The sequence below is a fragment of the Drosophila busckii genome, chromosome X (assembly GCF_011750605.1).
Source record: "Drosophila busckii strain San Diego stock center, stock number 13000-0081.31 chromosome X, ASM1175060v1, whole genome shotgun sequence".
NCBI lineage: Eukaryota > Metazoa > Arthropoda > Insecta > Diptera > Drosophilidae > Drosophila > Drosophila busckii.
This window is the reverse complement of record NC_046608.1, coordinates 2,050,416-2,072,444: the sequence shown is the minus strand read 5'-3', so window position 1 is coordinate 2,072,444 and position 22,029 is coordinate 2,050,416. Positions and strand designations below refer to the sequence as shown.

General features: G+C 31.6%; 1 protein-coding gene across 1 annotated transcript in view; it reads left to right on the top strand.

Moving 5' to 3' along the window:
* The first annotated feature begins 2,401 nt into the window (after window positions 1-2,401).
* Window positions 2,402-22,029, top strand: part of LOC108606195 (neurobeachin) — a 191,359-nt gene continuing 171,731 nt past the window's right edge. Inside the window, 1 exon segment of the mRNA XM_033294473.1 lies at window positions 2,402-2,627. Within this exon segment, the coding sequence (XP_033150364.1) occupies window positions 2,469-2,627 (159 nt within the window). The 5' untranslated portion in view covers window positions 2,402-2,468.

The following is a 22,029-nucleotide window of genomic DNA, read 5'->3' as shown; positions in this document are numbered from 1 at the left end:
TTTTGTGCAGGCTTTTTAACGTTCTTTCTGTTTTGCTTTTTGCATATTTATTCAACCCGCATATTATTTTTACATTTCATACATTTTCACTTTTACTAATATTTAAGCAAATAATTTGCTTTCTATTACAATTTAGCACTCAGCAACAGTTAACTGTAAATCACATTTTTGTGCTGTTGACTTTTGTTTAACTATTTTAATTCAAGCTGTTAAATTAATTAAGGCCCTTATTTACACATTTATATATATATATATATATATATATATATATATCTATATGTATTTTTATATGCAACTTTATCGCTAGTGCGTGACGAACTGCTGCATAAGTTAAATTTCTTTTTCTTTTGCTTCTGTTTTGCTTGTCTTTGAATAATATTTTTTTTCTATTGTAAGCAGCGCAGTTCTAAGCTCTATTGTAAAAATATTATTTTATTTAACGCTAGCTAAAATATGCAAGCATAAAAAAAACAAGTAAAGCTACATTATTTTCAATAGATAAAATTATTATTCTGACTGCTTGCTAAAATTAAAATAAATTACGCTGACTCAACATTTCAGCGCTTCAATTAGGTCAAAATATTATATAATTGACTGAAATACGTAAAATAAAATGTTTAAAATTGTTTAAAATTAAAATAAAATATATTACAATTGTAATATATATATATATCGATTTGTTTGTGAGCATAATACAATTTATTTTGAGCAAATACTTTGTGGAATTGGGTAAAGTTAACATAAATCTGTAAAAAGCATAAGACTATTTGTCTAGTATTTTAAAAGTATTTTTGAATTAAAAATTTGCATTTTGCATAGTAAATTGGAATTGGAATGTTAATGGCTAATTATTATGCAGTTATTAATGCAGTTTATATATAAAAATATTTTACTTTGTAGAAATTATTATTATCATACAGCTCGAATCTTGTGCATATATTTTTAAAATCTTAAAACTAGAGCTAATAAAATTTTCTTTGAAGAAAAAAAACTATAAAATTTGCTATAGTATAATAAAGCTAACGTTTTTTAACACTGCTTGTTTTTTTAAATAATGAACTAGCAAAGCAGTGATTTATTAAATTGTTTGCCTGCGTTGTTAGTTAAGCTTAAGTTTAATAAGTTATTAGTAATACTTATTTTGTTGGCATTTAAATTTATTTGAACTGAACGATAAATACAAATACAAATTTTTTCAAAAATATGATATAATATTAAAAATTTAATGTTTACTTATTACTCAAAAATCGATGCGAAAATTCAGCTGAGACTGAAAATTGCCACGACTAAACTTTTTGCTTTAAATTAAATGGAATAGTCTTTGCGTCATTTCTTTGCTGCTGAAAATATTGCTCCACTAATTAGCCAGCACATCAGCTGGGCGGGCTTAATCCAAATGGACCAGCAGCAATGAGTGGGTTGGGCAATAAATGTCAACGCGAACTGCAAGCCTTTCATCAAATAAGTTATGAACTCACATATATGTAGTTTGTTTTTTTTTTGAATAAAAGCGCCTAAGCACCCGCATTTAGTTTATAAGCATTTAATTATTTAATTTATTGTTGCTTTAATTTTAAAAAATTATATATATTTTTTATTTTATTTTAGTTAAATGATTGCATGCTGTTGTAAAAAATATGTTATATATATATATATATTTATAATTTGAAAATTAATTTTTGCATTTTGTAACTCATGTGGCATTTTCTCTTTTTTCTCTCTTTCCATTTATTGAATGTCACCACAAAAATCCTACAACAACAACAAAATAAAACAATTAAAACTACAAAAACCGTTATAAAGCAGTGTTTAACAAAATCCCAGACAACGTTGATAAAAAACAAACAAAAACAACAACAACAGCGGCTCAATATGAGCGCTGGTGGGGGCAACAACAAAAGCAGCAGCATCAGCAGCGAGGCTGCGCTACAACAACAACAACAACAACATCATCAAAAGTAACACAGTGTTTACCAAAATTAAATTAATAACCGCCAAAAATAACAAAGAAATTCATAAATATAACAAATTTAATTAAAGAAAATAAAAAAAATTAAATTTTAAATCCAGCAATTTTAATTTATGTTGTTGTTACCCAGTTTCCTGGCCAATCAAACAAAATTTTTATTGTTTATAAAGCACCTGCATATATATCAATATATACATACATATATATGTGATTTGTATGTGTGTGTGTGCGTGTATTAATGTGTGTGTCTGTGTAATTTCCCCCCGTTAAGCATTCCATCCATTAATCTTATATAACTCGATCTTAAATCAATTGTTATTTGTAAATACTATGACAAATCAACTGCAATAACAACAACAACAACAACAACAACAACAACAACAACAACAACAACAACAACAACAATACAAAAACAACAACAACAATCGACGTCAAACTTAAATAAATCAAAAAACTAACTAATCCAATCGAACGTGCTAAAAAACAAAACAAACTCAAAATGGCGGACATCATGCGTCCGCCGTTCAGCGAAATAAAGCGGCCCGACGAAATCGTCAGAATGACAACGGCCGATAATCTGAAATTTGCCGTCCTCATCGGCCTCATCGAGGTGGGTCAGGTGACCAATCGGGAGGTGGTCAATACTGTTCTGCATTTGGTAAGTACTCAATATAATTTTCTCATTAAACAAATGTTTTCCAATTCAATTGATTATATAACATAAATAATATTAATGAAGACCATTTCGGCAAAATATTTGGAATACTCAAATTCAATAAGTTAAAGTGCCAATATTTCGAACTCGCATTCAATTCATTAAATGACATAAATAATTTCAATGAAGACTGCATTTCTGGAATATATTTGGGACAAACAAACGAACAAATTTAATACATTCAAGTTACTCAACTTTTTGGAAATATTTCAAACTTTCGAACTTGCAAGATTTCGCACTTAAAATCGAATTCAATTTTTTAATTCAATTGATGCACTTCTTTACTGGCATATATTTGGGACAAACAAATAAGTTACTGAAGTTTTTGACAATATTTCGAACTTCGAAGTTTTCATACTTAAAGTTGTTTTTGTGTTAATTTATACGAGGGCAATATAATTATAAAGTCTTTGTATATATTTAGGAAAAACAAATGAACAAATTTATTACATTAAAGTTACTCAAGTTTTTGGAAATATGTATTTCCAATATTCGAACTATCACGTTTTCGCACTTCAAATCGAATTCAATTGATTATATGTATGACATAAATAATAATAATAATGAAGATGATGCATTTATTTTATGGCATACTGGAATATATTTGGGAGAAGCAGACAAATTTTGAGAATATTTCGAACTTCGAAGTTTGCGAACTTAAAGTCGTTTTCGTATAACTTAAAGGCAATATATTTATTTAGTGTTGGGTATTTATTTTATATATCATTAACATTTGGTGCTGCGATCAATTATAGTGATTGACATTTTATCTAATAAAATTTATCTATGAATTAATCAGACAAAAAAATAGTTGAATTATGATTTATGGATTGATTTCAAATATGAAGATGGAAATGAATTGCAGTCCAGGTTCAATAATATTTTCAAATGGTTTCTTTTAGCTTTGAATATATATATATATATGAAATATTCTATGTACATTTAAATTTAAATTAATAATAATAATTAATTAAATAAAAGAAATGAACTACTGAACTATTTGATAGTTCGGCAAGAAATAAAGTAGCTCGTTTTTAGTTGATTTGAAGGCACTTTCAATTTAACTGATGCTGAATAAAATTTGATGCTATTTCCGCAACTAACTGACGCGAACATTAGTTCTTAAAAATAAGCTAAAAATAATTTAGAAAACGAAATTCAGTAAAAAGTTGACGAGCTGGTAAAATATAGCAAAACTTTATACTGAATCCCAACTTGAGTTTGGAGTTAATTTCAGCAAACTGTCAACAGATGGCGCTAGCTGTCAGCCCAAAAAAACAAAAAACTTAGTTTATGAACAAAAGCAAAAGAAAATGGCGCCTAGCTCAAGCTTCTCATGCATTACTTTATTTTTCTTCTATTTTTTGCGTGCTTAGTTGCGCAGATTTTATTAAATATGCTGACAAAATGGCGTCTAAACAGCTTACACACACACACACATACAGTGAGAGCTACACGCACACCAAGTTAGCCTCGTTGACTTGACTCTGGTGGCTCTGGCGCTCTCATTAGCACAAAATTAACATTTCGTTAAAGCCGCAGAGCGTAACATTTTTAGCAATCGGAGTAAGAGAATGAGAACTGCGAACTGTTTTTGTTGGCCTATGCGAAAAATCACAGTGTCTCTGTCTGTGTGTGTGTGTGTACTTAGATCAAAGGCCTTACCTCTCAAGACAATATTGCCCCTGCTGCATACATATTGTATTATTACACGACATTATGATTAGAAGAGATTTTCATATTTACATTTTCAATGTGAGGGGGGGGGAAGGGTGTTGTCTTTTTGCTGGATGGCTGGTTGGGTGGTTGCTTCGCCTGTTCTTAATGAAAACACGACACTGTCGCTCATCATTACAAGCAAAGATTTTGCAAAAAACGAATTGGAGTAAAAGAAAAAAAATACATGACTGACATATGGCAGGTGGCACAAATGTGTTCGTCTGTCTGTCTGTCTGTCTCTGTGTGTGTAAGGTGCAAGAAATTGAAAAGAAATTGAATTGAAGTTCGTTGGCGTTGTCAACGTTGCCGTTCGCCCAATTGATAAGATAAGCAAAAAGTGTTTTAAAGCCAAAGGCGCAAGAAAGAGTCGGCTATATTGCTCTAGATACGCAAAGCACCTGCCACCCCCCTCCCTCATGCATTTTTAAACAGTAGGGTGTATCGATTTGATAGCTGCTAGAAATTTTAAAAAATAATCTACGCGTAATTCTGCGTAGTTTTTGCTCTAAAATAAAAAATTGTCATTCAAAAATTCTAATTAAATAAAAATTGAAATAAAATCATGCAAATTGTAACTTTATAAAATACTTAAAACTCCGAAAAACTATAGCAATAAAAACAATACAAGTAAATTATGATTTACATTTTTTGTTTTACAATTTCAAATTAAATAAAAATTGAAAAATTCAAATATTTGAAAATCAGAATTAGATCCACACAAACTCTCTGGAGGTTTTGTGACTTAAATTTTATACTTCACAATTTTAAATTCATAAATCATTGCTCTAAAATTAAAATTTGTAATAAAAAAAGCTAATTAAATACAAATTTAAAGTGTATTTAGGCAAATTTTGACAAGAAAATAAAATGCTACACAAGCAAATTTTGATTTAAATTAAATATTTTTCATTGCAAATTTTGCTCTACAACTTAATAATAAAATTTATAAGCTATAAGCTCGAGCCACCTTAATATACTACAATCTTCTAAACTGCCTCTATTTTTTCCATTTTTTATTTCTTTTTTCTTGTTCTCATAATTTTTGTTATCTGATAAGCGTGAAAGCGGAAAAAAAAAGTTTCTGTGCGTGTTGACGCGTCACCAACGCCAGCATGACCACAAAATTTTAACGCGTTCATAAACTCTTATCAAGATATTGCATTTCTCAAATAAATATATATATATATATATATATATACACATATATGATAAATGAATGCACAAAAACTTTGTTTGTGCCTTTTTGCTTTTCCTTTTCGCCGGCTTTAATGCAGATAATGCTGTTGTCTACTTTTTTATTTTTTGTGGTTAAATAATAAATGATTTAAATTATGACGTCATGCAGCTTTCATGCAAACAGAGCAAAGCAGGTGCAAGCAAATAGACTTCAATGTAAAGCTCGAAATCGAAATGAAAAAAATTCTTTTCTTTTATGCACTTTTGTTATTTGGATAAAAATATGCAACCAGCATAACATGAAATTTTGCAATTGAATGTAAGTTATATTCTTGATCAGCCGCACACAAATTCAGCAAAAACTAAGCGACTAAATGAGCTAGAGCAACCAAATATCTTATGCAAGCTTCTCCTATTACCGAAGCAATGTTCTTTTATTTTTGAAAATTTATTTTTGATACCAAAATCTAGAAAAAATATTTAAAAAAAACGAAAAAAAAAAAGGTTTAAGCTCAACATAAAATTTAGCAAACATTTTCAATTTTGCATTTTTCTATAATTTGTCAACAAATTAATTAAAACAAACTCCATATAGAAAAAATATTTAAAAATAAGAATATATGCGGACACTAAAAAAACAAACATTTAAATTTTTGGAAAATTCGTTTGCCATTTATTTTAACACAAAAGATATCTAAAAGAAATATTAAAAAATGAGCACATATTTGCACTTTAAAAATAAACAAGAAATAAACATATAATTTTTGGAAAACGAAGATATATTTCGAGTTTGAAAAACCAAGAAAATGTTTAAAGTCGACATTTAATTTTTGAAAAATTGTAGTTTTGTATTTTTCTATAATTTTCAATGATTATAAAAAAATTGTTTGGTATTTATTTTAATATTTGAAACTATATTTTAGAAACAAACGAAATATAGAAAAAATATTGATATATTAGAACGAGGATATATTTTGACTCGAAAAAAAATGTTTAAGCTGGACATTAAATTATTTAAAAATGTGTAGTTTTCTATTTTTCTTAAATTTCACATTTTTTGTTAAAAAATGTTTTAAAAAAAATCGTTTTTCATTTATTTGCATATTTGAAATGTATTTTTGATACAAAAGAAATCTAAAAAAATATAAAATAATGAACTCTAAAAATATTAAAAAAATGTGTAAACTCGGCATAAAACTTTTGGAAAACGAGCATATATTTCTGAATTAAATCTAGAAAAAATAAAAAAAATGAGAATATATGCGGACATTAAAAAAACAAAAAAAATAATGTTTAAATGTTTGAAAGTTTTGTAGTTTTGCGCGCATTTCACATTGCGGTCGATTGTTTAATTTGGCGTGTGGAAGCGAATTCAAATTTTAATGCGAATGCATGTTGTGGTAAATATGTATTTACATTAATAACGCTTAAAAGCAAAAGCACTTTAAAAGGGCTACAGCCTGCAGTCCAACTTTGTTATATAGTAAATGCAGACATTATAATTATAGATGGCTATATAGATGCCAATCGGTGTGTCTGTGTGTGTGTTTGTTTGTGTTGTAATGGACAAATGCAAACAGAGAATTTAAATTACAAACACACACACACACACATACGTATACATGTGAAGTAAACACAAATACACTTGAATGTTTTTGGGACTAAAACAGGATACGTTGAGCGTAGTAAACAAATTGAAATTTTGCAATGTTAGTCGCCTCGGCTGTTGTTGTTGACTTCATTTTGCATACGATTTGAAAATCGTTAAATCTTTATTATCCAGCCGGTTGTTGTTGTTGTTGTTGATTTGCATTAAGCGTTTATTTTTAGTCGCCAGCAAAAACTCGGAAGGCAAATCGATTAAAGGATTTTTGCCGCCTTTGCCACGTGACAAGGCTTTGGGCCAAAAATTGCTTAGAGGGTTACACCACCCAACAACAACAGCAACATATGGGGCATGGGTGTGTGCACAGGCATGGGCATGGGTGTGTGTGTGTGTGTGTGTGTGTGCGCTAAGGGGGGTGACTCAATAGCCCAAGTGTTGTTTGGGCCAAATGACCATAATTGAGCTGTATAACAAGCCCAATGACCGATTAAGCGTACAAAACGCAGTTTTCTCTCTCTCTTTGCCACTCTCTATGCTAAGGTCGGCACTCAACAGAACTGCGAGTTGGGGCTGGGGGTGGGGGGCTGATAAATGGGCCAAGTGGGAGTGAGTATTTGAAGTAAAGAGCTATGAAATCTATCAAACGAAATGCGAAATGTGTTTGTCGAACGTCCAACGGACTGAGGCGCAGCACTGAGTGAGTGAGAGACAGTGAAAGATGTTAATAGGAAGTTAGCTAAAGGCCAACAACATGGCCAATGTGATTGCTTTCAAATAGAAAATTGACAGCCCATAGCCGAGAATGATGGCCAAAAGCTAAGAGATGTCAGCTATAAAAGCTGCTCAACAATTTATAAGACAGCGGAAATATTTTTAAAATATATGCGTACATTAAGTTAAAAAAATAATTAAGTGTATAGTATTTAGTCTACATAACAAAATTCAATTAAACCAAAATGATTTGGCAATTTAATTTAATTATTTTAAATAAATATAAAATATTTAAAGCATTTTTAAATACAAAGATACTCTCATATTTATATAATATTTGATTTAAGAAAAAAAAGAAAGCAAAAGGCTTAAACAAATTCTTATTTATTATAAAATAAAAGAAATAATTGTTTACAACTTTTTTTTACTACTACTTACTACATTTTTTAAATACTCTCGTAAATTTTTAAATTATTTTGTATCACTTCATATCAATAAAGAAAATGTAAATCTCATTAAATAACAATTATAAATGCTTAAATATTATTAATCATATGTCTTTTTTGTTTTGATTGTGGTGAGCTCCCAAATAACACTAAATTATTATATGATTATATGTTTTCATTTTGATATTAATAATAAACAATATATAAAGATAAATCACTCACTCACATATAATAAATATAAAAAAACAAGCAAATGTAATCTTAAGTTGTCATTTTTATAATTCATAAATATTCTTTTACGCTTAAAATTTATTAAATTAATATAATAAATATAAAATAAGTCAACAATCTCAATAAACAACAGTTATATTCATTTTTGATATCAACAAGAATAAAAAACAACTTCAAATAAATTCCTAATGGAAATTGCTAATCTCAGTAACAAAATTTTAAACTGAATAATTAATTTCTTTGTTGAGAATTTGAACTGCGAACTGCTGCTAACGGATTCGAATCAACAGCAATCACTATAGCGTAGGCTTGAGTGAAAGCCTTTCACACACACACGCACACACTCGCATATTCAACTGTGTGCAATTGTCTAATTCTATTGTAGTGAAAGTAAAACATTTTGCTGCTCTGCTGTGTGCGTCGAAAAGTCTATTTAACTACCCCTTGTAGCTAATGCCGCTGCCCACGCCCCCAGCCCCGCCGCCTGCGCTATACGCACCATTTAAAGTAGCCCGGCTTATGAAAAAGACAACAGACAGACAGACAAAGCGGGAGAGAGGGAGAGAGAGAGAAAGAGAGCGCACGCGAGCGACTGAGAGTGAGAGCTGAAACAAAATGCAAACATATTTAGCTACTTTTGCTTAATTAAATTAACGTGCTTGCCACGCAATGTGCTGCCGTCTGAGCGACTAAGCGACTGAGCGACTGAGCGCCTGAGAGGACGTTGCAGTCAACGCTGGCGCCAGCAGCAGCAGCAGCAGCAGCGCTGACGCCTGTCAGCTGTTCAAGTGTCAGAGAGAAGGAAACAATAAAAATAGGCCTTATTGTTGGCATCCTGACAAAGGACGAAGGCGCAGTGGCAAAAGCAAACGCCCCTAACACTAAATGCCAAAGTCACATACACGCATACACATACGCATGTGTGTGTGTGTGTGTGTGTGTGTGTGTGTGTTATAAAAGTGAAAAGCTAAAGCATAGACAGACACACCAAAAAAAAATAAAGTAAATTTGTTTAGCTAAAATATTTCTATTGAGCTTTGCACTTTCAGAATATTTTTTGAATTGTTTTAAATTCTGCAAAATTGCAACGGAATTTGAAGCTGAGTAAACTTTTATATTTGTGCACAATGGAAATGGAAAAATATTTGGCACAACAATAAAAAAAGCAGCATAAAGAAAACTTGCCTGAATATAAGAACAAATAAAATTGTATAGGCGTGTGTGTGTGTGTGTGTTCGCTTTTGTTGCTGCTGGCGTTAGAGCAACCCTAAATGAAAAATTAAGCAACAACAACAACAACAGCAGCGAACTGACGATGGCGACGACGACGGCCGTCAAGTGTTGGCGTCAGCCTGTCCCATTTTGGTATTGCTCTGGTTTGCTCTGCTGGAGAATATGGTTTGGTTTTCGTTTCGTTACGTATTGAATGCTTGCGGGCTGGCTGGCTGGCTGGATAGCTGGATGGATGGCCAGCAGTTGCCATTGTAGCCACAGTGGTTGGCCCATACACAAACGTTTGCGAATTTGCAAGCAAAGCATAAAGGCGCAAAATAAAAGAAAAATAAAAGCTAAACAGCTGTGTTGCCAGAAAATCGAAGATTAAGCTGGATTAAAGCGATGAAAAACATATATATATTGTATAAATATAATAAAAATAATATCAAATTTAAATATAATATAATAGGTTAGGTTCGCTTAGCTTGAAATATAAATTAAATAAAATCTAAATAATGTGTAATGAATATATTGAGCTTGAAATTATTTGTTATATGCAAATTATTTTTTTATTATATGAAATTATTTTATATTTTACCTATAACATTTAATTAAAAATCTTTTATTTAAAAGTAAAGCTTAAATATTTATTTGAATGAATGAATTTGTTATATGAAAATTATTTTTATTATATGAAATTTTAATATTTTACGTACATTATTCAATTACATTTTTTTAAAATTTTTTTTAATTTATTAAAAGTGCAAACTGGTAATCCCATTGGCAATTAATATTTTATTCTCCTCGTGTTTCAATAGAAGATCATGAGTTAGCTATATAGAGAAATAATGTGAACAATGTTTTAGCTTATGCTAATATTATTTTATTGAATTTTTTAAACATGTATGCTATTGATTTAAACGTAAGAAGAAATCTAAATAAAATAAAATAAATTAATTTTTTTATGTTTTCTTCTAAGCTTTAACATAACATTTAATAAAAGAATATAAATATGTTTCTCTTCTAAACTTTAACATAACATTAAAAAATAAAATAAAATATTTATTTATGTTTCTCTGCTAAACTTTACGAATTCATAGCCTCAATATAAATGTAAAATAGCTGTACAGTTAGCCTAACAAAATAATACGCAGCGTTTTCTAGCTTTTGAAATTTTAAAATTGCTATAATTTCTAGTTATAAAATTGCTAAAACGGCAACACTGCAGCGCGCCTGCTAAAGCAAAGGAGAGCAAGTAACCTAAAGCTGTCAAAAAGTAAAGAAGAGCAAACTAAAACGAGACTCTAACGAAATGTGAGAGCATAAAGAAAATTAAGAAGTGACTTTAGCTTTAAATCTCAACAATTAAGAAAATAAAATAGAGCATAAAGCAATAATGCTGCTAATAGTTTATAATAAAAACGAGTAGAAGAGAGTCGCCGCCGCATCGATGTTGCAACACTTGCAAATAAGTTGCACACCACTGTGTGTGTGTGTGTGTGTGTGTTTCAGTGTCTCTGCCCCATGTAAATCGTGCAACGAATCTTAAAAACTCACGCTCGCCTGGGGCTGGGAACTCTCAAACGCCCAAGGGGGTTGGGACTGGGACTGGGCTGCGATTGGGGTGGTGTTGATGGTTGGCTTGGGTTGGGTGGTGGGTGCTGCTGCCGCTGCTGCTGCTGCTGCTGTGTGGCATGGACGTTTTGAAGGCTTGGAAAGCGTAGCGGCGGCGAAGACACGACAACCGCAAGAGATTTAACGACCAATAAAGAACAACGCAATGTTATTTAAGGACGCTAACGGGAAACGTCAGGCCGTAAGCATACAAGGACGCAAGCGGACGCATTTATGTGTAACCGGTAGCCATTTCAGCGGCTGTTATAATAGACACTAGGGCTAAAGCGTTATGTGCTACACGCTTAAGCAACAACAACAACAACATGAAAAAAAAGGAGCAACAACAAAAACTTTGGACCAACTGTGGCGACTTCATTAAAAAAATTAACAGCATTGCCCTAAAGCTTAATATAAAATATATAAATTACAAATAAAAAGCATTAACAAAAATATGAGCGTATACTTTTAGGCGCGCAGAACGCATTTAAATGAATTTAAGATGAACTAAATTAATTTCTTTTAAGAAAAAAATTGTATTTTATATAAAATATATAAATTACAAATAAAATGCATTAAATAAAATAGCGGAGTATAGTTTTAGGCGCGCAGAACGCATTTAAATGAATTTAAGATGAGAGTTCATGCAACAAATTGGAACTAAATTAATTTCTTTTAAGTAAAAAATGTATTTTATATAAAATATATAAATTACAAATAAAATGCATTAAATAAAATTGCGGAGTATAGTTTTAGGCGCGCAGAACGCAATTAAATGAATTTAATATGAGTTCAAATTGTGTCCGAATGCAATTTTTTTTAGTAAACAAATTATTTTATATAAAATATACGAGTTACAAGCAAAAATCATTTAACGCAAGAGCAGAGTATACTTTTAGGCGCGCAAAACAAATTTTAATTGAATTTAATATGAGTTCAAATTGTGTCCAAATGCATTTTTTTTTTGAAAGTGCAAAAATGTATTTTTTAGAGGCAAGTTTAATATTAAAGCAGCTGCTGGTTTGACTTGCTGGGTTGGCTATAATATTAGCGCTAAAATGGGCGCAGCTGGCGCGGGGAAATGTAACGGCAAATTGTATTGACGACAAATGTCGTAGAAAACGAGAAATAGACAGGAACAGAGCGAGAGAGAGAGAGAGAGAGAGAGAGAGAGAGAGTGTGAAGAAAATGTTGTAAAAATAAAAATCAATAAAATTGAATTTGAACGCAACGTTGTGATGTCGCTGAAGCGTTGGGCGCCAGTAGGCGTGGCACGCTTGTTGCCAATTACCTTGACTGTTTAAGTAAAAAATCTGTCTTAATTCAAGCTGTGACTTTTTTTTTTGTTATTTATTTATTCACATATATATGTTTCTATGTATGTATGTTTATTATTTATGCATAGCATGTATGTATACTAGCTCGTTGGTCTGCTGACTTATTTATGTGGCGCAAAAAGGTCGACGGCGTTGACAAGGCGCCAACAACGCTGCGCCAAGGTCAATGGCTAAAAGGACCATGTGAATCAATTTATTGTTGTAGCGCCTGTCAACGGCTACAATGCTCTCGCTCTCTCTCTCTCTCTTGCTAGCTCGCTCTAATGCGTTAATCCGCATGCCCTTGCTCTGCTCACTCGATACGCAAGGGTTGTCACACACAAGAAAGAAAAAAAAACCGAAATATTTATATATATCTCTAGCAATTCTATGCCAATTGTATACCCAATTCCAACCCCATTCGAGAACTTAACCCACATGGCTGGCTGCATGGCGCTAAAGCTTTGAGCGCATCACCAGCTTTTGGCTAAAGGCATTGACAACGGCTTGAGGCATTTGTTGTCATTAGGGTCTACATACAAACACGCACACACACACACACACACACACACACACACACACAATCATAGTACGTGCGGCAAGAGCGAAGCGTAAGCTCAAAACCTAAATCCAACAAAACTTTTTTCGTTTTCGGTTCAACACCCTGTAAAGTTCGATTAGTAGTGTAGCTCTAATTGCATTTCAATAATAAGCTAGAAAACTCAAACAAATGTGCACTGATTTTTTTTAAAATTATCAACTAATCAATATTAACTACTAACAACATATAAATAAATGCCATTCGCATTAATTTAAAATATTTTTGTTTTTTTTATCGAAAATATTCAAAATAATGTTTGCAATTATATATAATTATATCAGTATTATTATTAGTTTATTTATTTTCAGTGCTGCAAAAATTGTCTTGTCAACTGCTTTCAAAAATTCTATAATAAATGCTATTATACTAATTATAGGAATTACTAGCTCAGAGCTCAAGATCTTATTAAAATTTGTTTATATTACTATAAGCAAAAGTTTAATGATAAATGCTGTGATTAATTAGAATTTTAATCATTGCTTCAATTTTTTCTAATCATAATCTATTTAGCTAAAAATTTCTATAATAAGAAATTTTAAATTTAATTTTTAATTAATTTGTATTTAAGCATATTTTTTAATAAATATTATACTTGCATTTATAAAAAAAAATTAAAAATTTTTATAATAAATGCTTTAGTTTTAATTTAATTTAATTTAATTTTAAAAAATAAATATGCTTGCATTTCTATATTTTATATTTATAGTCAACAAAATTCGATTACTTTTTTTTTAAGCGGTATATACAAGTCGCCTGTAGTTCAGTTATTGTTTAGTCTTTACTTGAACTCATTGATTGCATTAGAGTCAATGCGACACTTGAGCAATAGATTCAATCAAAGCTTAAAGCATTTTTTTTTTTGCTTTTGCTTTTTAGCAAAACTTTCAGCAGCAATTTGTCTTTTGTTAAGTTTTTTCTTTTTAGCATCACAAACACGTTCAACGGGCAGTCGCTTTGCATTGTAAATTGAAACTTAACTAGTTTTTAATTATTTAGAGCGATTCTTTAGCGATTTTAAAGCTTAGCTATTGATTATAGCCATACGCATTAATTTTTATGACACTTGCTCAGGCTGTAGGCGTGTCCAACGAATAACGTTCCAAGCACTTGAAAGAGTGAGAAAGAGAATGTAGCAGAGAAAGAAAGAGAGAGAGAGCGACTTGGGCGACAGGCAAGTTGGCGACTAATGGCGATTTCGCTTCGTCTTTTGATGGCTTTTCAAATAAAATGGGCGCACATAAATGTGAACTGCAAGCGATTGAGCGCAAATAAAAATGTGAAAATCTCGCCCAATTGAGCCAAAGCACATGCTGCTGACTGAAAAACTGACAGACTGACAAGCTGAACAACTGAACAAATGACGAGAGCGACCGACAGGCAGACAGACAGACAAACAGTCGAACAGTCTGTCCGTCTGTATGTTGAAGTGACGCGACCCATTTGCGTTTACGCAGCGACATTTCGATTGCCTTTTGAACAGGCTCGAGCTCGAGCTCGACTCTCGACTCGCTGCTGCCACACGTTGCAAAAAAATCTGTATAAAAATCCAATTCTTTTTGTTTTGCATTTAATTTCAACAGCAAATATTTTATTGTGCGCTGTGTGCGCGTAAATATTATTTTTTTCAATCAAAATAGTTATAGTTAAACATTGCAAAATGCTCATGTGCGTTATTTTAATTATTTATTTTTTTTGCTTGCATATTTTAGCACATTTTCTTTTTTTTTTTTGCTGTGTACTTCACAGTTGCCAATAAAGCGTAAAATTATTCATAAATTTGTGCTGATTTTAATGCCAGCGCCAGGAATTTGATTTGAGCATTGGGCGTCTTTAAAATAAACTGCGGCAGAAAATTAAAATGATTGATTGATAATGTAAAAAAAGTGTATTAATAATTAGAAAAAAAAAATGTATTTATGCTGTTAGTAGTATGAAATTAATTTTATAGCGCTAAATTTAATTTAAGCAATTCAATTAGTACAATTAAATTTAATTTGTATTTTTTGTAAGCAGTATTTTTAAATAATAGGCTTTATTTTATAGCTTTATGAACTTGAGCTGACTAAAGTATATTAATAAAAAAAAATATTTTATATTGTATACATTTATCGCGGTTTGAGTTTGGAGCGAAGAAATATAAATTTAAAAAATATTGAATCGATTTTGGATTATTTATGTTTATTTAATTTAGTATAAATAATAATATAAATAAATATATATTTATATATATATATTTTTTTAACAATTAGATTTATTTTTAAGATTTATGAGGCTGGAGCTATTCATAACTATTTATTTCGGGTTCTGACTAAAGTCTTAATAATTTATAGATTTATCGAAACGAACTGTTGCAAATTTAAGCGGTTTGGCTAGAAATATAAATTTAAAAATATTTAATTTTATATTTTATATTTATATTTATGACTCCAATCGTGCTGAGCTTTAATTAAGAGCAGCCAAAGTTTTTACAAACTGACATTGTACTTTGATTTGCTTATTAATTTTAAAATGAATTCAACTGAAATATATAATTACTTTGCATAAAGTATAACAAAAAACGCTTAGCACGCCTACGCTCTCTTCCTCTTGCTCTTTGTTTATGACTGGCTGTTGCTTGTCGTTAGTTTTATTTCATTTACTTTACGCCCACTTTGTCGCCACGCTTAAGGATACTACATAAAGTACAAGAGAGTGGGGGGGAGAGCGAGAGGCGCGCCGCGCTTTTATCGATTACCCTTCAACCTTCGCCTGGCTTCGACTCGGACTCTGCTGACCCGTTGAATGAATGAACAATGCGCCCTGAACTTTTGCACGTGGCCCACGTAACCACGTAGTGTATTTTTTATTTTTTGGTTTTGTCCTTTACGAATTTGCTTGCCTTGGCTGAATATCATTTTCAACTGTGGCATATTTTTTGTGCATGAGAATTTTCATAAATGACAACAGCGCGAGAGCTTAACAAAGACGCAGAGAAATTTCAATTTAATGAATAATTATGCAGCAGCTTTTAAAGCTGTTGGAATTTCGAGCTGCAAATTAAAGTTGAAAATTTGTTGGAAAAGCAGCTACAAGTTTATTTCATAAATATTATAATAGAGCCAGTTGAACAAACCTCTGTTATGTACGTACATTTATAATTTATACAACTTTAATGAACAAGCATTAATATGCCCATGCGACAGTGACTGCAAAATGTATGCAAACAAACGAAAAAATAACATAGAACACACACACACACACAACAGTTAGTCACAACTAACTAACAACAGCAATAACAATAGCACGACAACACTTTGGGGATAGCATTGTAAATTTAATAATAAGCCAGAGCTCAGTGGCAGCGGCGGCGGCGACGGCATTAAGCATACGCAACGTTGTACAGCGCACATGTTCTCCACAATACAAAGGGATTTAGCCCTCGCTCACACACACACACACACACACACACACACAGCAAGAGAAAACAAAACTAATTTGTATATAAAATCAAATATGAATGCAAACACACTATATAAATAAAATATTTATGTTCTCCTCATCGTGTTGGTGTCCAAATTGCAGCAGCAAACTTTCCAACTCTCGCCCATTGTCAACTGTAATTATTTCGACTGACATTGCCGCCTGCCTATCAAATCAGTCAACTGTCGCTGTTACTTTGATATTATAATTTAATTGCACTTAAACACATTTTATTACAATTGCTGTCAAAGGCATTTAACAATGACTAAAACCTCAGACCTAATGTCAAATGCACTTCAAGCTAAAGTGTTCGCATTTCATTTGACACAGTGGCTCACAGCAAAGTGCGAACGGCCAAAAAATCGAAATAGCACTGCTTCTTATATTAAATATTGACGATTGCTCTAAACTAATTTGCCTTTTTTTATATTTAATTGTCAACTGAATAAAATATTCATTGAATTAATTCGAAATCAAACAATTACATTAACATTCTTCTAATCATTTCTTTTTATTAGAGCTACAGCCAGCTTAATTTATTACAAATAAATTGATTATTGATTGAATATTAGTATACAGTTGAAAGCATTAGCATTATGCTAACAATTCACAACAATTTTATTCAGAGTTGATTATGACTTAACTTTTTTTTTATGAAACTGAATTTAAATAATATTTGTCTATTTATATCGTCAACATCTTAACGCTTTTATTACAGAAATATGTTTTTCGCTTGTTTTTATTTACTTATTTAATTTTTTTTTTACTAATATTTCAAAATTTAAAAAACTAACAAACATACATTAACATATCAGAACGATATTAAGCAATAAAAAAATATTTAAAAATCTGAAATAAATTACAAAAACGCTTGGTCATGTCTTTGAGCGATGCCGAAAATTTCAGAAAGTTTGGGTAAATATAAAAGCTGGTTGTGCCCAACTTGTGCGTGCACTTGTTTTAAACAAATTTTTTGAGATCTAAGTATATTGAGATATAAATATTTTTTTAAATTTTCGGCTCGTTTAAAATTCATCAGCTTTTCTCTGATGGTTTTAGAATATTTTTTTTGCTTCATTTCTTTAGCAATCCGCTCTGGAGGTTTTCTAAAATTTGTTGTCATCAGTTTAAATAGCAAAATATTTCAAGTCGCACACAGAGTTGATGCAAAAAGCACACGCATACATAGACAGAGCAGCACACACACACACACACATACCATTTGACAATCAATATATCCGCTGTACATTTCCGTTTTGTCAGACATGAGGCACTGTGTTGTTGTCAGCTGGCCACATGAACAACGGCAACAACAATGGGGCAAACAACAACAGCAGCAACAGCAGCAGCAGCAGCATGTGCACACAGCGAGAAAAGAATGACAGAGAGAACGAGGGAGAGAGAGAGAGAGTGCAAAGGAAAGAGCCGCAGAGGGGAGAAAGACAAAAATAAAATATAAACAACAAGCAGGCAGCTTTAGCTTTGGGTTAAGTAAGGATTAACGCACTTTAGATGCGGTGCAAAGTCTAAGCTAGAAAAAAAGGTAACAATATTCTAAAATAAAATACTTCAACAAATTTTATAATAATACTAAATAAAAGTAATTGAAATGCTTTAAATTAAAATTTTACAAACGAAAAAAATATAAAATAACTTAAGAATTTTTAAAAACGTGCCATAAATTGTTTTGAAATACAGTTTAATAAAATTTAAAATATTAGTATTATTTATCAATTCATTTAAATGCTTAAACAGTTTAATAAAACTTAAAAAATATGTATTAATTAATATTATTAATATTGTGCTGTAAAAAAAAGTTGTTAATGCTTTAAAAATTAAAACTACTGCTGCTACAATTTTCAGTTTACTAGTCCAGCTATGAAATTAAAAAGTGCTGCGCAAAAATAAACGTAAAATTAAAAATTCTATTCTAAATATTTTTATTTGATATTTTTTGTAGTCTTTTGTTAGCGTCAAACGCAAATTAGCTACGAAAATTGTTTAGAAAAACAAAATTTCTAGAAAATTATGAATGCAAAGCAACCACAAAACAAGAAACATAACAATAATAATAATAAAAAAAAAAATAAGGTGTGCTGCTCTATGTCCTTTGTTGTTGGCATATTCATAGCATTTTCATTTTCCTTTTATCATTACCATTTTCCATGTCCATGTCAGTTCAGTGTTCAGTCGGCAGTCGGCAGTTGGCAGTTGCCCCTGCCCCTGCCCCAAGGGGTTGCTGTTGCTGCCTCACCCATAGAATAAGAGACGCCACATTGGCGTGGGTTTCAAAGGGCGCGTCCGCAGATGACGCACACACACACCAATACAAACACCCACACACACACACACAGCAGTGACATACATATATGATATTTATATATAAGCTTACATATGCTATATAAACAGATTTGTGCTGCATATAGAGCGAGAGAGAGTCGCCAGCATGAGCCGTAATTAATAACTCAGTTGCGTTTCACTTAGTTTTGCTATAGGCAGGCCACAGGACCTGCTGTTTGATATCCTTGTGTGTCCTTCTATGTGTGCAAGCAATTTATATAAAATTTCTGCTTAACAGCTGCTGCTCCTATTTCAATTGCTATCGAGTAGCTCTTCGCCTCCAATGCTAACATAGATTGCTACAAGCATTTCAAGAGTAGTTTCAAGTCCTCGTAGTCTCGTCCTGTAATTTATCTACAAATATTTATGCGTTCGTCTGTTTACTCTGCTCTTATATTAATTCATTTTCGCCTTCAACAATTGCAGCAAATTGCAAACTCATATTGATCAATCTTAGTTTAATTGCATGGATTAGAAAGAAAATAGAAAATGCAATGGAACCTGCTTTAAATTGTCTTAAAATATTATTTTGAGTTTATACCAACTTTATCATATTTGATAACAAATTGCAGCAATGTTGCTTTTAGTTACTTTTTATTTAATTCAGCAAAATCTCTTAGGAAAGTTAAAATTTCTAAAAATTGCTGGCTCTCTACTAACTTAACTTTTGATTTTATGAACGATATGCTAACTCAGTGAAAGAAAATATGTAGGCAATAATCATCTAATTTCATTTGCATATAACAAAATTCTTTTGAAAAATTATTTATAAATTTTAAATTAACATCTTGTACTAGCAAGTGAATTAAATAACAACAAAATACTTTTTAGTTCAAAAACTAACATATCTATAAACATTTTTCAAAGTGAATTTGCTGCTACAAATAAAAAAAGGCGCTTAGTATTGAATTTGAGAAATTTAAAAAAATTAAAGCTTTAGTTTTTTTTAAATACTCTGCTGTTGACATCAGTGCCAAGCTCAGGGACTTTATTAGTTCACAAGAACGACATCCAAGCCACGAGTGTGTGCCATTTCAATTAGTTTATGCTTTTCTATCTCTCTGTCACTGAAAATAAACTGCAGTTACATAAAGACAAAGGAGCTGGACTAGTTCTAGTGAATTCAATGCAGCCACGCAATCATAACTAGCATAGAAACTAAACTCTATAGCTTTGATGTCAATTGAATCTGACATTCATTAACTATCTTAATTAAAAGTAACAATGCAATTTCTATTGCAGAGCTGCTCCTGCATTTATGTAATTATATTATATATTTGAGACAAACTGACCTCAAAACCTTATCAAATGCTTAACCATTCACTGACTGGTCCATACGGAATACGCACCGATAGTTGCGCAAATGTCAGAGTGTACTAAAACTATTGTCCTAGTGCTGCATTCAGTTCAGATTGATTGGCAACAGAGACTCTCGACCATTAGCTATGCACGAGCACTACAGACTGACACTGGCCACAATACAAAGCGCCTTTTGTACTCCTGGCAATGTAATTAGTCTGTATGGAATAGAGGTGCGATAAGATTTAATTAAAACGAAAATTCAATATGCAAGTTCTTAGAAAATAGTTTGCTGCTTGTTTTAAAGGTAATTTTAACTTCAGAATAGTAAGTTTAGTCTGTATGAACATAAACTTCATATACAAGTCTTTAAAAAATAGTTTGCTGTTTGTTTTCAAGCTAATCTTAACTTGGTTTTCCAAAATTTGTCTGTATGAACGCGACAAAAATGCGTAAGCATGCAATTAAAATTAAAATTGATTATGAAAGACTTGAAAAAATAGTTTGCTGTTTGTTTTCAAGCTAATTTTAGCTTGGTTTTCCAAAATTAGTCTGTATGAATGCGAAAAAAATGCGTAAGCATGCCATTAAAATTCAAATTGATTATGCAAGTCATAAGAAAATAGTTGGCTGCTTGTTTTAAGCGAATTTAAGCTATGCAAGTAATAAGTTATTAGCTTTATGCATTTAATCTTCGATTGTTCCCTGGGGAAGCTAAGATTAGTGCTAGTTCGGTCAAGAAAAGTTAGCCAAATGTTGTAATTTGTTTCTATTTTTGTTTATTAAAACAAATATATTAATTAATATAATTAAAAGCTTTATATATTTTTTTAGTGCTAAAAGTTTAGCGCGAATCCTAACATTTGGCTAAGGCGCTTTTGGCTCGAATTATAATAAGTACAAAATATTTTGGCGAGCTTTATTGGTTATAATTTATTTGTTTGCGCATTAAAGCTTAAAAGCTCTTGATTAATTGCTGGCCTTAGTTTAAGCCATGGCAATTGCATTTAGCTCTGTTTGCAATCATTAAAATGCATTTGAACACGCTCAGACCAACTAAATTGTTTTCTCTAATGCTTTTTTTACTCGCTCTCTATATTGTTTGTATACAATTTGTTGTTGTTGTTGTTATTGTTGTTGCTATTGCTTGTTTGAAACTGTTGCTCTGTTGTGGTTGGCAACTCATTTACGCCGTATCCTTTTTTTTTTTTGTGAGCCAACGTCAACGTCAATGTCATGTTGCGCTTTGCTGTTGTTGATTGTTGTTGTTGTGGTTGCTGTTGTTGTTTGTTGTCATTTTTGCGCTTCAACGCGTTGCCGAATAAAAAAATAAAGCAACAGCAAGTGCGCCCATGCGCTTTAGTTGTAGTTGTTAGTCCCCATTGTAATGGGTGCTGAGGCTGAGGACTGGACTGGACTGCAGCAGCATCGCTTCAGTTGCTTCTAATGGGCTGCGGCCCAGTAGACAACAACGGACACTGGCACCTAGGCGAGTGTTTTAGTGTGTACGGCCTCACGCCCTTACGCTTTGCCTGTCTGCTCGTCCTGGCCTGTCTGTTGGCCTGGCTAACTGCAAACTCAAAGTTCGACCGTATCTGTTGCATTTGCATTT